The 12,273-nt window shown below is 46.3% G+C and overlaps 1 protein-coding gene across 2 annotated transcripts in view; it reads right to left on the minus strand.

Moving 5' to 3' along the window:
• Positions 1-10,341, minus strand: part of TECTA (tectorin alpha) — a 90,323-nt gene extending 79,982 nt beyond the window's left edge. Inside the window, exons 1-4 of one of the 2 annotated variants that reach the window (XM_060179887.1) lie at positions 9,919-10,341; positions 8,596-8,660; positions 4,545-4,678; positions 711-998 (exon numbers count right to left, since the gene is read on the minus strand). In XM_060179887.1, coding sequence (XP_060035870.1) covers positions 711-998; positions 4,545-4,678; positions 8,596-8,659 — 486 coding nt within the window. In that variant the 5' untranslated portion in view covers position 8,660; positions 9,919-10,341. Of the gene's footprint in view, positions 1-710; positions 999-4,544; positions 4,679-8,595; positions 8,885-9,918 lie in introns of those variants that run through there. The other variant, XM_060179888.1, reaches the window with a different exon arrangement.
• Positions 10,342-12,273: the final 1,932 nt, after the last annotated feature.

The raw sequence follows: 12,273 nt of genomic DNA on the forward strand, positions 1-12,273 counted from the left end.
TCCTATTAGGAACAATAAATAAGTAAAACAAGGAGATGAGCTTATGGAGAGAGGCATTTGGGCCTCTAGCTAATAAGAAAAAAGAGCCTGGGTGTCTAGATGGATTCCCGGGAATGTGGAACTGTCCTACAAACAGGAATGCTACCGGGGGCCAGGCGGTGGTTAAGTGCACATGGTGTGAAGCTCAAAGGACCTAAGCAAGGATCCAGGTTCGAGCCTCCGGCTTTCCACCTGCAGGAGGGGATGCTTCACAAGTGGTGAAGCAGGTATACAGGGGTCTGTCTTTTCTCTCTCTCTCTTTCCACCTCTTTATCTATCTCCACTTCTCTGAATTTCTCTCTGTCCTATCCAATAAAATGGGGAAAAAAAAAACGGTCCCCAAGAGCAGTGGATTCATAGCACAGAGCCTCAGCAATAACCCTGGAGGCAGAAACAAAACAAACAAACAGGAATGCAACCTACTGCAGGACTTGTTAGGGTCAGTGATAGGGAAGACACACTTTCTGAAATCTTACAGCAGACGGGACCTGTTAAGTATGAGAGCTCCCTTTGCTCCTTGGTTAGTGGGTGACAACACCCACTAGTTTGACCCAAGGGAGTTAAAGCTTCTCCATGTTCCAACTAGACTCCTGCCCCAGTGAGGAAGACAGACAGGAATGAGGGGAGACTTTGGGCTACGAAGTGGGAAAAGGAATAGTTAGAATGATTACAGGCGTGGTGCTGCTCCCTCCATAAAACGTGACTTCCTCCCACGTCACAATGAAAACCCAAGTGGCAGAGAAGGTTGCCATGTCTTTGAAGTACTTCCTGATGTCCTTGGTGGCTCTTTTCAAGATGACGAGGTCCATGGTCTCTCTGTAATAGATTTCACCTCGAATTCCATTGTGTACATCTGCCCAGAATGGAGCGATGAAGGCCCGTCCGTCCGTCAGGGGGAAGGATTCAGGCGTGAACTGGCTCACCAGCACATTGAAGGAGACCACGCCATTGTTATTGACCTACCAAAAAAACAAGAGTGGTTTTGCACAGGGGGCCTGAAGACATGAGCGTGTCAGGGGCACACACCAAGACAGACATTCACCAAAGTGTCTGACAAGAGAATTAGATCCCCCCACATCCCCACGTAGCTCAGACACCAGCTCCTCCTGTTCAACTAGGAGGTTCGTTGACTTCCAGACAAACTCATTGGTTTTCTTTCACTTTTAATTTGTGGTCGGCTTCACTTCTTATTAATAAGCCATTTCATTTTCATGTTCTCTGTTCTATCTCTGTGTACACTTGTCAGATGCTCGTGGCGTGTGTATCTATGTTCTGGGTCAAGCAGAGGGTAATGTGGGAAAGAGAGAGAGAGTCACAGATGCAAAATAGATGGGAAAATAAAAACAAAGCAGGGAGGTAAACATGTATTATAATTTTAAAAATTTTGTCTTTATTTATTTATTGGATAGAGACAGACGGAAATTGAGAGGGAAAGAGGAGACAGGGATGGAGAGAGACAGCGAGACATCTTCAGCCCTGCTTTACCATTCGGAAAGCTTTCCCCCTGCAAGTGGAGACTGGGGGCTTGAATCATTGGCCCCTAATATTTTTAATCAGGGAATTATGGGCCTGGGGGATAGCATAATGATTATAGAAAAGAGTTTCATACTCCCAGGTCTCAGGTTCAATCCCTGGCACCACCACAAGCCAGAGCTGAGCAGTGCTCTGATGAAAAATAAAAATTGAGGAATTCTATATTAAGCTTTGGTTCCTGTAACAGTCAAGCATGACCTGGTGGCATTTGGATCAGACACAGTCCACATATGTGATGGTGGTCTCAAAAGGTGATACCGGTAGCCTGGGGAGGTGGCAGGCCTGACTGTCTAGGGCTGTGGAAAGACACCATGACGCTCACACAGCAAACACCCTTCTGAGCACACACCCCCATCATGAAAGGGGCACGTGACTGTCGATGGCTAGAGGAATATGAGACAAGCAGAAATCAAATAACCCATCATCGAACTCAGGTCTCTGGGTGAAGCATAGCCTGCTGTGGATCAGACTAGTAAAGGATTGCTATTCACATCACGGCCACTCTGCACCCAGAGAGGACTGTAGAAGCACTGCATGGAAGTGGAGACGTGCACACCTCACACTGCACGTGTACATGACTACCTTGTGGTGAATTCTTCACGACTTGTAAATAGCTCAGTAAACTCTTTAAACTGCTCACTAAGCCTCACTACAAATCGCAAGCAATATGTACACTCGGTTGACAAAGGGCCTGTAGACAGTTCAGCCTCTGCCTGTGTCAGCAGCTCTCTGTGTTGGTAGATTAGGCCGATTTAACTCTGGCTTGCATAGTTTCCACAGCAGAAATGTTTGTGAGGGCGCTATTTAAATTCTCGAATACTGAAAACCTGGAGACAGTTCTCCAATGCCTTCCAGAGGTTTGCTGCATACATTTTATTCACTAATACTATGGACAGGAACAGTGATGCAGATCCCAGAGGCGAGTTATTGGCACCTGGGTCAAGGGTATAAGGATCTGTTTGAGGAACAAGGGCACGGGGCTTGCAGTGGAAGCTGGGGACATAGCTGAGAGGCTGTTAAGAGTTTACTGTCTGCAACTACGTGTGAGCAGCTGGGAGGCCTGAAAAAGATGGCACCATGAAAACGCTGGGGATGTAGGAAACAACCTGCCCTCAACCACGCCTGCCCCAGATTAAGGACCCTCCCTCCGCTGGGGAGCACAAAAGTGACTCAGGCTCACGTCACGCGGGTAGTGAACTGACTCAATCATTTGTTCCAGAGGTCTGGGAGACCAAGGTTTCCAGAATGGAAGTCCTGTTCCCCCTCTTTCATCTCCTAAACCAGGTCAACATGTTCTAAAACTTATAGCCGGCTACCACAGATGAAGAGGGCTCTGCACACAAGGCACTTCAGGAAGCCGGGGAGAGATGTCTGTTAGGGGGTGATGACAATGGGTGTGATTAAAACATGTTGGCAGGCCGAGGGAGTGGAGTGGTTCAGGTGTGTTCTGATGATAGTCTATAGCTATGATCAGTGGTTCTCCAACCTGAGTGAGCACTGGAATCACTGGACTGGCTTGCTAAGATACAGATTACTGGGCTCCCCTTCCAGAGTTTCTGATCTACAGGGTCTGAGGCGAGGTCAGAGAGGACAAGTCCAGCATGGAACACTGCAGGTTCAGACAACACTGGCTAATGGAGAATGAAGTCCTAACAGAGTTATGCCTGAGAGATGTAAGTCCACAGCTGGAGACCTCCACAGAGGTCCCAGATGTGGACTTGGAGTTTCATTTTTTTCTTCCAGGGAAGGATATAGAGCAGAATAGGTTGTGCTATCGTCTACATATGCCTCACTTAATTTTTGTTGTTTTCTCTAAACATCTTATTTATTTATATTATATTTTATTTTATTTTTTGCCTCCAGGGTTATCGCTGGGGCTCGGTGCCAGCACTATGAATCTACTGCTCCCGGAGGCCATTTTTTCCACTGTTGTTGTTGAGAAATTGAGAGAGGAGGGGGAAGACAGGAGGAGAAAGAAAGGGGAGTCTTCCTGCAGACCTGCTTCACCACTTGTGAAGCAACCCCGCTGCAGGAGGGGAGCCGAGGGCTCCAACTAGGATCCTTGCTCCGGTCCCTGTGTTCCGCACTATGTGCGTTTAACTCAGTGCACTAATGCCCAGCCACCATAGTTTATTTATTTTAATGAGAGAGATAGAGAGAGAGAAAGAAAGAGGCCAGACCACCTGCTCAGCTCTGGCTTATGATGGTACTAGAGACTAAACCTGGGACCTCATGAAAGAAAGTCTTTCGCATAACCATTATGCTGTCCTCCCAACCCTGACTTAACTTTTTCAAGTCAAAGACAGGATAGGTTCAGAGGTTCTGAACTTCTTCAATGACCACAGTCTCACTAGCAGCAAATGCAATGACCAGATCAAAGCAAGCAACAACGATAACACCCAAGAACTCAGGAGAGCTCTGCCAGCAAATGGCATCACTGCCTCCATGCAGGCTTGACAGTGGGACCCTCCCACACATCTCAGACCCAACGAGGGTGGCCAATTCTGCAAAAACTTTCACAGAATAGCCCATTACCCCTCCATTGTGTGCAGACTCTCCTCCAAATTGGTAGTCAGCCCAAGAGCAGCAGATGTCTAAACTTTTCACACCCCCAGAAGGGAAAGAAAAATGATATTGCTCCGATTGTGGTTCATTGTATCTTTTTATCTTGTCGAGTAGCAGAAAGAATGTTCAAGGCGTTGGGGCCTCTGCTTGGCTTCTGTGTTTAATTACCCACAGAAGCGATTTATTGCCCTGTGTCCTCCTCTACGACGAATATTAGCCATTAAATATACCTCTGACTTTCTTAATCATAAAACCTATCAACTCATGACGTCTCAGAACTTGTCATTTGGGCTGCCGATAAATCCTCCACCCCTAAGCTCTGGAAGGCGGTGTTTAGAATGTTTTCCTTAATGGCAAACCAAGTGGAGAGAGACACAGAGCTCTGGCTGAGCCGTGCCTGCACTTACGTAGACGGTGCGGTAAGGGACGCCAAAGAAGAAGACAGGGATGGCCAACTTGATCTCAGACGAGCTTCCGTCATCTACTTTAGGGGTCTTGGTGTCATTCTGCCAAAATGGGTACATGAGCTCCCTGGGCTGGGCTGTCAAGAGAGACGGTGGTTAGACAGATAGCGCCTCCTCTTCCCTTTGGCAAGCTGCTAGCCTCCCATCCACGAAAGCCAGCTGTTTCAAGGGAGTTCTACAGACAAATTCGAACCAAGCTGTCTTTTCATCGCTCCTAAACCTAAGGCACCCAATGCCCATGATCGTCTGCCTCTGCAAAGCAGGGAGTGAGAGCGATACCATGCACCCCTGCTATGTCTCCACACATATTGGAGGAAGCAATGGCTACATATGGCTGGAGGCCTTGGGAATCACCCATGCTTGGACCCTCAGAGCCCTGGGAAGTGGCTTCTTGGTCTGGCACAGCATTGAATGACATTGATCCCATCTTAAGGATGAGACATAGAACAGGTGGCCTGTTTGGGAGTTGGGCAGTAGTGCTGAGGGTTAAGCATAGGTGGCACAAAGCGCAAGGACCAGCACGAGGTTCCTGGTTCAAGTCCCTGGCTCCCCACCTGCAGGGGAGTCACTTCATAAGCAGTGAAGCAGGTCTGCAGGTGTCTATCTTTATCTCCCCTCTCTGTCTTCCCCTCCTCTCTCCAGTTCTCTCTGTCCTATCTAACAACAACGATATCAATAACAACAACAATAAAACAACAAAGGTGGCAAAAGGGAATAAATATTTTTTTAAAATTTAAAAAGAGGCCTGTGACTGAAATTCTATTCCAACTGAAGAGGGTTTTTTTTGTTGTTGTTGTTTTGTTTTGGATAGGAACAGAGAGAAATTGAGAGGAAGGGGAAGACAGAGAGGGAGAGACAGACACCTGCAGCTCTACTTCACCACTCATGAAGCTTCCCCCCTGCAGGTGGGGACCAGGGGCCTGAACACAGGTCCTTGTGCACTGTAGTGTGTGCACTTAACCAGCTGCAGCACCTGCCCCATGCCCCAGCTAGAGAATTCTATCATGTGTCTTCCCAAAAAGGAGTCCCTTCGCTCCTGTAGCACAGGACAAGGCCCCAGATCTCAGCGAGGAGTAAGCAGTAGTTGGCAGAGGGAGGGTCCAAGCAGGAGGAGAGGGTCTGTCGTGAGTTACTAGAGTGACCTTCATTGAGCTCCAGGCCTGAAAGCAGGCTCTCTGCCCAGTTCCTGTTTACAAAAGGCAGACACAGGATCCTCGGGGGTGAGGGAGGTGGTGCTTTTGGAGGACTCTTTAGAGAGAAGACACAGGGTTCCAGTCATCATCCTGATGAAAGGTGAGAGTCCTTGCACAAACACACACAGCTCTCTGCCTGCAAGGGCCTTGCCAACTCGACTGCTCCTCTTATGCCAAGTCTTCTGAGGAGCAGCCTGCTGTGGGATGAGAAATCAGCTTCCCTGGGGTCTCCTTGAAGGGTGATTAGGTCCAATGGCATCTATGAAATCATCTGCATCTGGGGGGGGCACTCTGTCTCACCCTTTCTCCTCTTAAATGAAAACACAACAGTGGGGAGCGGGCTGAGCCCTCATAGTGCAAATTGCAAGGATAAGCACAAGGATCTGGGTTCGAACTCTGGCTTCCAACCTGCAGGGAGGACGCTTCACAAGCAGTGAAACAGGTCTGCAGGTGTTCATCTCTCTCTTTCTCCCCCATCCTCTCTGTTTCTCTCTGTCCCACTGAATAAATTGGGGGGGGGGGAGTGAAAACACAACAGTGAGGCATCATCTCTGCGGCTAAAACCGTTTGTTAGCTTCCAAGGAACAGTGGCTAGTCTGTTTACTCTGGCCATGGTTCTTGGGCTACCTCTGCTCGCCGCCATCCAGCTGCTTAGGGCCCCCTCCTCATGTGGGGCTCTCTCCTGGGAAAAGTCCTGACTCTGTGCTGATGGCCGGCCGTGACCAGGGCTGAGTTCCCTGCTCCTTTGGGACCTTCGGTGAGCAGACAGTAGCTCACGGGAGAGAGAGTGCAGGGTGACCAGAAAGCCACGTGGCCATAGCTGGTCAGGTGCCAGGCCGCTCCTTCTGAAGCAGGAACAAGTGGGGATCTGTCTGGACACAGCACAAATCTGCTTCCCAGGCCTCACATCAGAAGAGAACAGGGAAAACGAGTCTGGTCATTAGTGCGTCCACACTGTCCTCCAGGCCCCAGAAGCCTCTGGGAAGACAAGCAGACTTGAACTTCTCGGAGGTGGCACGGCACGTGTGACCGCAGGGGTGTAGCGATGTGCTTGACTTAGTAGCTTAGTCGGGAGGCAGGAGGGGCTCTCTGCCATTTGTATTTACACATAGGGGACAAAGTCCAAATTCCTAGAAGGTGGGCATTTGGGAAGAAGAAGAAGAAGAAGAAGAAGAGGAAGAGGAAGAGGAAGAGGAAGAGGAAGAGGAAGAAGAAGAAGAAGAAGAAGAAGAAGAAGAAGAAGAAGAAGAAGAAGAAGAAGAAGAAAAAAATCTCTCTAGGATCCATAGCATAGCACTGAACGTGGGTCCGTACTAAATCTGAAGGCTGATGAACTTTCTCAAACTGATGACAGTGAATCAAATTGTGTCATGGATTTGTCCTTCATAGAAATTTCTCAGAAGTGATGCCCAAGGACTCAGATTCACACTGAACTGTAATCATGTGAATGGGAAGATTCCATGGTGGCTATCTGTTATCTTTGGGAGGTGTGTGTATGTGTGTGGGGGAGGGGGGGCGCACAGAATCTTAGTGGAGGCTGTGGTGTAGAACTATACCATGTAAGATTACAATCCTGTAACCCACAATTAATCTTAAATTTTAAAAAAATGATTAAAAAAGTAACTCCAGAATGAATGGAAAGATCCTTGGCACTTGGGGCAGCACTGGGCAATCTGCCTAAAAAACATGGGGAGAAATAAGTAAAGTCACAGAGACAGTCCCCAACTCTTTTCTCTGCTCCAAAGGTGAGGAAAGTCTGTAAGGTCTTTTCTTTAGGAGTAAGCCTAACTCATTCAGAAAAGAACATTTAATTTTTTTTTCACTTTTATGAATAAAGCTAATATTGTGAATACATAAGACTTGCTGAAGAAAAAAGTTAGTAGGTGTAAATTATAGTAATTTCTCACTTAGAAGCCACTGCTGTTATAAATACACAACTTGCTAACAATATAGCATTAATACAAGAATCAATGACCACCCGTGCTGCCGGTAGACCAGGAACGTCACAGTAACCATAACAATGCTTCCTGGACTGTGTTTTCCTCCAATAAAACAGGCTTTCTGAAAGCAGGAGTAGGAGGATGGAGTCAGCGCACATTACGGTGGGGTTTTAGATGAGAGTGTGACTGCCACACCTGGTCAACTGTGCTCATCCCCAGGGAAATGTCAGGCTTCTCTACATGTTCCCTCAGACTTGGCAAGTGCCAGTGGGACTGATGGAACAAAGGTGGGATGGAATTTGATCCAAAAAGTTTCCAATCTATATGTCTTTTCCAATTTATTTTTCTAAATTCCAAAACCAGGAGGAAGAACTCTATACCCATTACTCTACCAGGAGGAAGGTGGACTCCCTTGTGGCCTTAGAGCTATCGTCACTGTAAAAGGCCCCAGCAAGCCACTGGCAAGTGCTGGCTTTGGCCAATGCAAGCTTACACGTCCAAGCCCATGCCCCCGGGGACCTGCCTTAAGGGTGACCGGTCATCAGGCAGGGCTGCACAGACACCCATATGCTTCCGATGAAACAAATTTGCATTATCTGAAAGACCCACACCATTTACATGGGGGGCAACCTGGTTTATACAAATCATGCTCCAATTACATAAGGAAAAGTGGAAATGTGAGTGAGCATCATTCAAAGTTAATGTATTTTGCCCCTGACAACAGAATTTAATTTACATTTTTTTTCTCGTATTGGTAGACACATTACACCTGCCCTGACAATTATGGTTCCAACAAAAGTGTCTCTTTATAAATTCAAGAGCATGCTAATCAAGAGCTTTATGGAATTTTGTAGTACTCACCTTGGTGCCGTACAAGTGCGAAGATGAAAGAGACCCAAATTCTAAGTAATGATGAATAATTCATCCTGGAATTTTAAAAAGAAAAAAGAAAAAAAAATCCCCAGCTTGCCAGAATAAACAGAACACCAGGTGTGTGTGGTGGCAAATCCCAAGACACATCAAAACCATCGTAGAACAAATTCACATCATAGCATCCACCGTCCCCGGGCAGGCTGCGACTCCCTGACGCTGCCAGGTCCTCCTCAGTTCAGCTCTTCAGGAACTAATCAGCCTCCCCCCTGCTGTGAGAAGCCCACTTGGAATGGGAATGAGATCGTTCGCACTGTCTGGAAATTACAGAGAATCAGCGACAGCAGCAATGAGCAAAAGAAAGGCATCTAACTGCAGCTATGCCCACAGTGAAAAGAATAAGACCCCTCTCTAAGGATGCGTGTCCTGTGCTGTGTCCCCAGGGCAGACACCACATCCTCTGTGACACTGGGCTCTTCTTGTGTGCAGGGGAGCTTTTAATCCAGATCTAATAAAACACAACTGTAAAGATACAGTTTTTCTACGTGTGGGCGGGTTTCAAGTTTGCCACTATTTAACCTGTAGTCAATCCATCCCTTTTGTAGCGGGGATTGCCCACTGGCTTGGAAGACTCTGGCCACTGACTTCCCATAGGGAAATGGATGGGAGATAGATTGGGAATAAAAAGAGAGTCACATAAAGGATGGTCCTCGCTATAACAAACATAGAGCCCAGCACACAAGCCATTTTTTTTTAAGCAAAGTCATTAAAAGAAGAGCATCACAAAGTGAACTTGTTTTCACTGTAGTCAACACCCATGGATCTTTTTAGGCAGTTTTAGCCCGTTAAGGTACAGCACAGAAGGTCTGCGTTGCTCTGGAAAGTGGAGATTCCCACACACAAGCTGGCTCTGGGATCTATACGAACCTACTCCAGAACCAAGTTTGCCGGGAGACGGGGTTAAAGTTTGCCCCCAGGTAGCATTTTTTTAATGACCCCCACCCCTTCTTGTTATTTGCCACGATCACAAGTCTTCAGCTCTCACCCTGCACGGAAAGATCCTTGAATTTACTCTGCAAGAGTTTTATTGGAAATCTTCGGTTGTCAAGCATGCACACCAAAATCTCAAGCACACAATAAATATGAGTGGGTTTTGCTGAGAGTGGCACTGAAGCTTTAGCAGAGATCACACACAGCTTTAGCAGAGGGAGATGCCATGCAAGCTAAAGACTTTAAGCCCTCGGGAGACAGTTCAGAGAGGAGGCAGGAAGATTCACTTAAACATTTGTGATTTATGAAAGACGGCACACTAACCTGTTCTGTAGAGACTGGAGGGATGACTCAAAAATATTAAGTCAGATCTTGGTAAACCCGAAAAAAAAAAAAATTAGCTTAGACAAGAATTCATGTCAGTTCTCCCCCACTTGTTGCCAATTATTTCTGATTCCTGAAATGATGTCTGAATCCCTGACTCTTAAAACGAAAAATTCAGTTAGTCTTGTGCTAGGAGTCAGACAAGTGTTGAGTTGCAATCAAGTTTTTTGCCTCTATTGATTAAGGAAAAGTAAATCTGAAGATCAGTTTCAGGATTGCGTAGAGAGGTTCTTTTCCTGAAAAACTAGACCTTTTTCTTTCCCCCACCCTCACCATGCCCCCTTTAAAAAAAAAAAGTAGATTCAGATGGAAATGTCAGGTACTTGGAGCTGAAACCTTGGCCCTTTCTGATCAGAATTACTTTGCACTGAAAAACACAAAAGAAACCCCCCTTTTACCTCTGTACCCAGAAAAAAAAAGGCAACTGTATAGTATTACAGAATTAGCATCTAGCAGCATGGGATTAAGACTCCAAACAAAGCTGCTGCCTCCAACATTTAAATGAAACTGGTTTCTACTCATCTTTTTATTTATTTATTTTTGTCTCTCTGGTTTTAAACAGTTGCCACAAACAGACTCAGCGTTCCCTGCCCCCTTACAGGTATGCACGAAACACTTAAAAGAAAATTTCTCAAACTTTTCTAGGCTTCCTTCCTCCCTTTTCTTTCTGCGACACCTCTGGGCAGCCTCAAAGGTGGAGGACTCCCAGTCTCCTGCAAAGCTGACCTGAGCCGATGGTTGCAGGCAGAGTTTCACAAGAAAGACCAAAGCCGCCTCCCGAATCTCCCTGGATGTGCAGTGTGTGTGTGTGTGTGTGTGTGTGTGTGTGTGGGGGGGGGGTCCTTGGTGGAGAGGGCAGTTTTGCTGTGAGTAATTAATTTAAGAGGCGTTGTGAGCAAGCGACCAAGGCATTAGGTTTGATACAGGATGAGCAAAATTTGGGTAAGCCATAACAGTCCATGCTTATAAAAATTTAGAGGGTGGGGAAGACAGCGAGGGGGAGAGAAAGACAGACACCTGTAGACCTGCTTCACCGCCTGTGAAGTGACTCCCCTGCAGGTGGGGAGCCGGGGGCTCGAACCGGGATCCTTAAGGCAGTCCTTGCACTTTGTGCCACTTGTGCTTAACCCGCTGCGCTACCGCCCGACTCCCCACAAGTATTCTGAACACATACAGATGTGAAAGACAATTTTATATCTTACCCCACCCAATGCACATATTAGATAATGGAAACTCTTAACACAGGATGTCTATTTAAGATAACACTAGATGGAAAGAGTTCTGCTAATATTTTCCTCTAAGTATTTGATAGTTTCTGGTCTAGCATCCAAGAGCTTGATCTATTTGGAATTTACTTTTCTGTTTGGTGAAATATAGTGGTTCAGTTACATTCTCCTGCCTGTTTCAATCCACATCTTCATATTGGATACGAATCCAATTACATAGAAGACTAAAACAAAAACAAACCAAAGAGAACCATCAAAAACAAACCATCAAATTAAAAAGCTTCTGCACAGCAAAAGAAACCACCACTCAAACAAAGAGACCCCTTAAAAAGTGGGAGATCTTTATATGCCATACATCAGACAAGAGGCTAATAACCAAAATATATAAGGAGCTCAGCAACAAAAAAAACCAAACGACCCCATTAAAAATGGGGAAAGGATATGAACAGAATATTCACCAGATTCAAAATACCAGCAAATATATAAAAAAATGTTCCAAGTCATTGTGAGAGGAATGCAAATAAAGACAACAATGAGATACTACTTCACTCCTGTGAGAAAAGGGAGCAGCAGCAAATGCTGGAGAGGTTGTGGGGACAAAGGAACCTTGCTGCACTGCTGGTGGGAATGTCAGTGGGTCCGACCCATGTCCGGCGAACACTCAGAAGGCTAGAAATGCACCTACCCTATAGCCCTGCAATTCCTCTCCTGGCCATATATCCCAAGGGACCAAAAACACCCCTCCAAAAAGACTGGCATATACCTATGTTCATAGCAGCACAATTTGTAATAGCCACAACCTGGAAACAACCCAGGTGTCCAACAATAGATGAGTGGCTGAGTTGTGGTCTAGATACACAATGGAATACTACTCGGCTGTTAAGAATGATGAACTCACCTTCTCTATCTCATCTTGGATGGAGAATGAAGGAGTGATGAAAAGTGGTATGAACCAGAAGGAGAAAGATGAATATGACATGATCTTACCATGGACAGAAACTGAGAAATAACAACAGTAGGGGAACACAAAGTAGAACTTGGACTGGGTTTGGTATACTGCACCAAAGTC

Source organism: Erinaceus europaeus, chromosome 20 (genome assembly GCF_950295315.1).
Source record: "Erinaceus europaeus chromosome 20, mEriEur2.1, whole genome shotgun sequence".
Classification (NCBI taxonomy): domain Eukaryota; kingdom Metazoa; phylum Chordata; class Mammalia; order Eulipotyphla; family Erinaceidae; genus Erinaceus; species Erinaceus europaeus.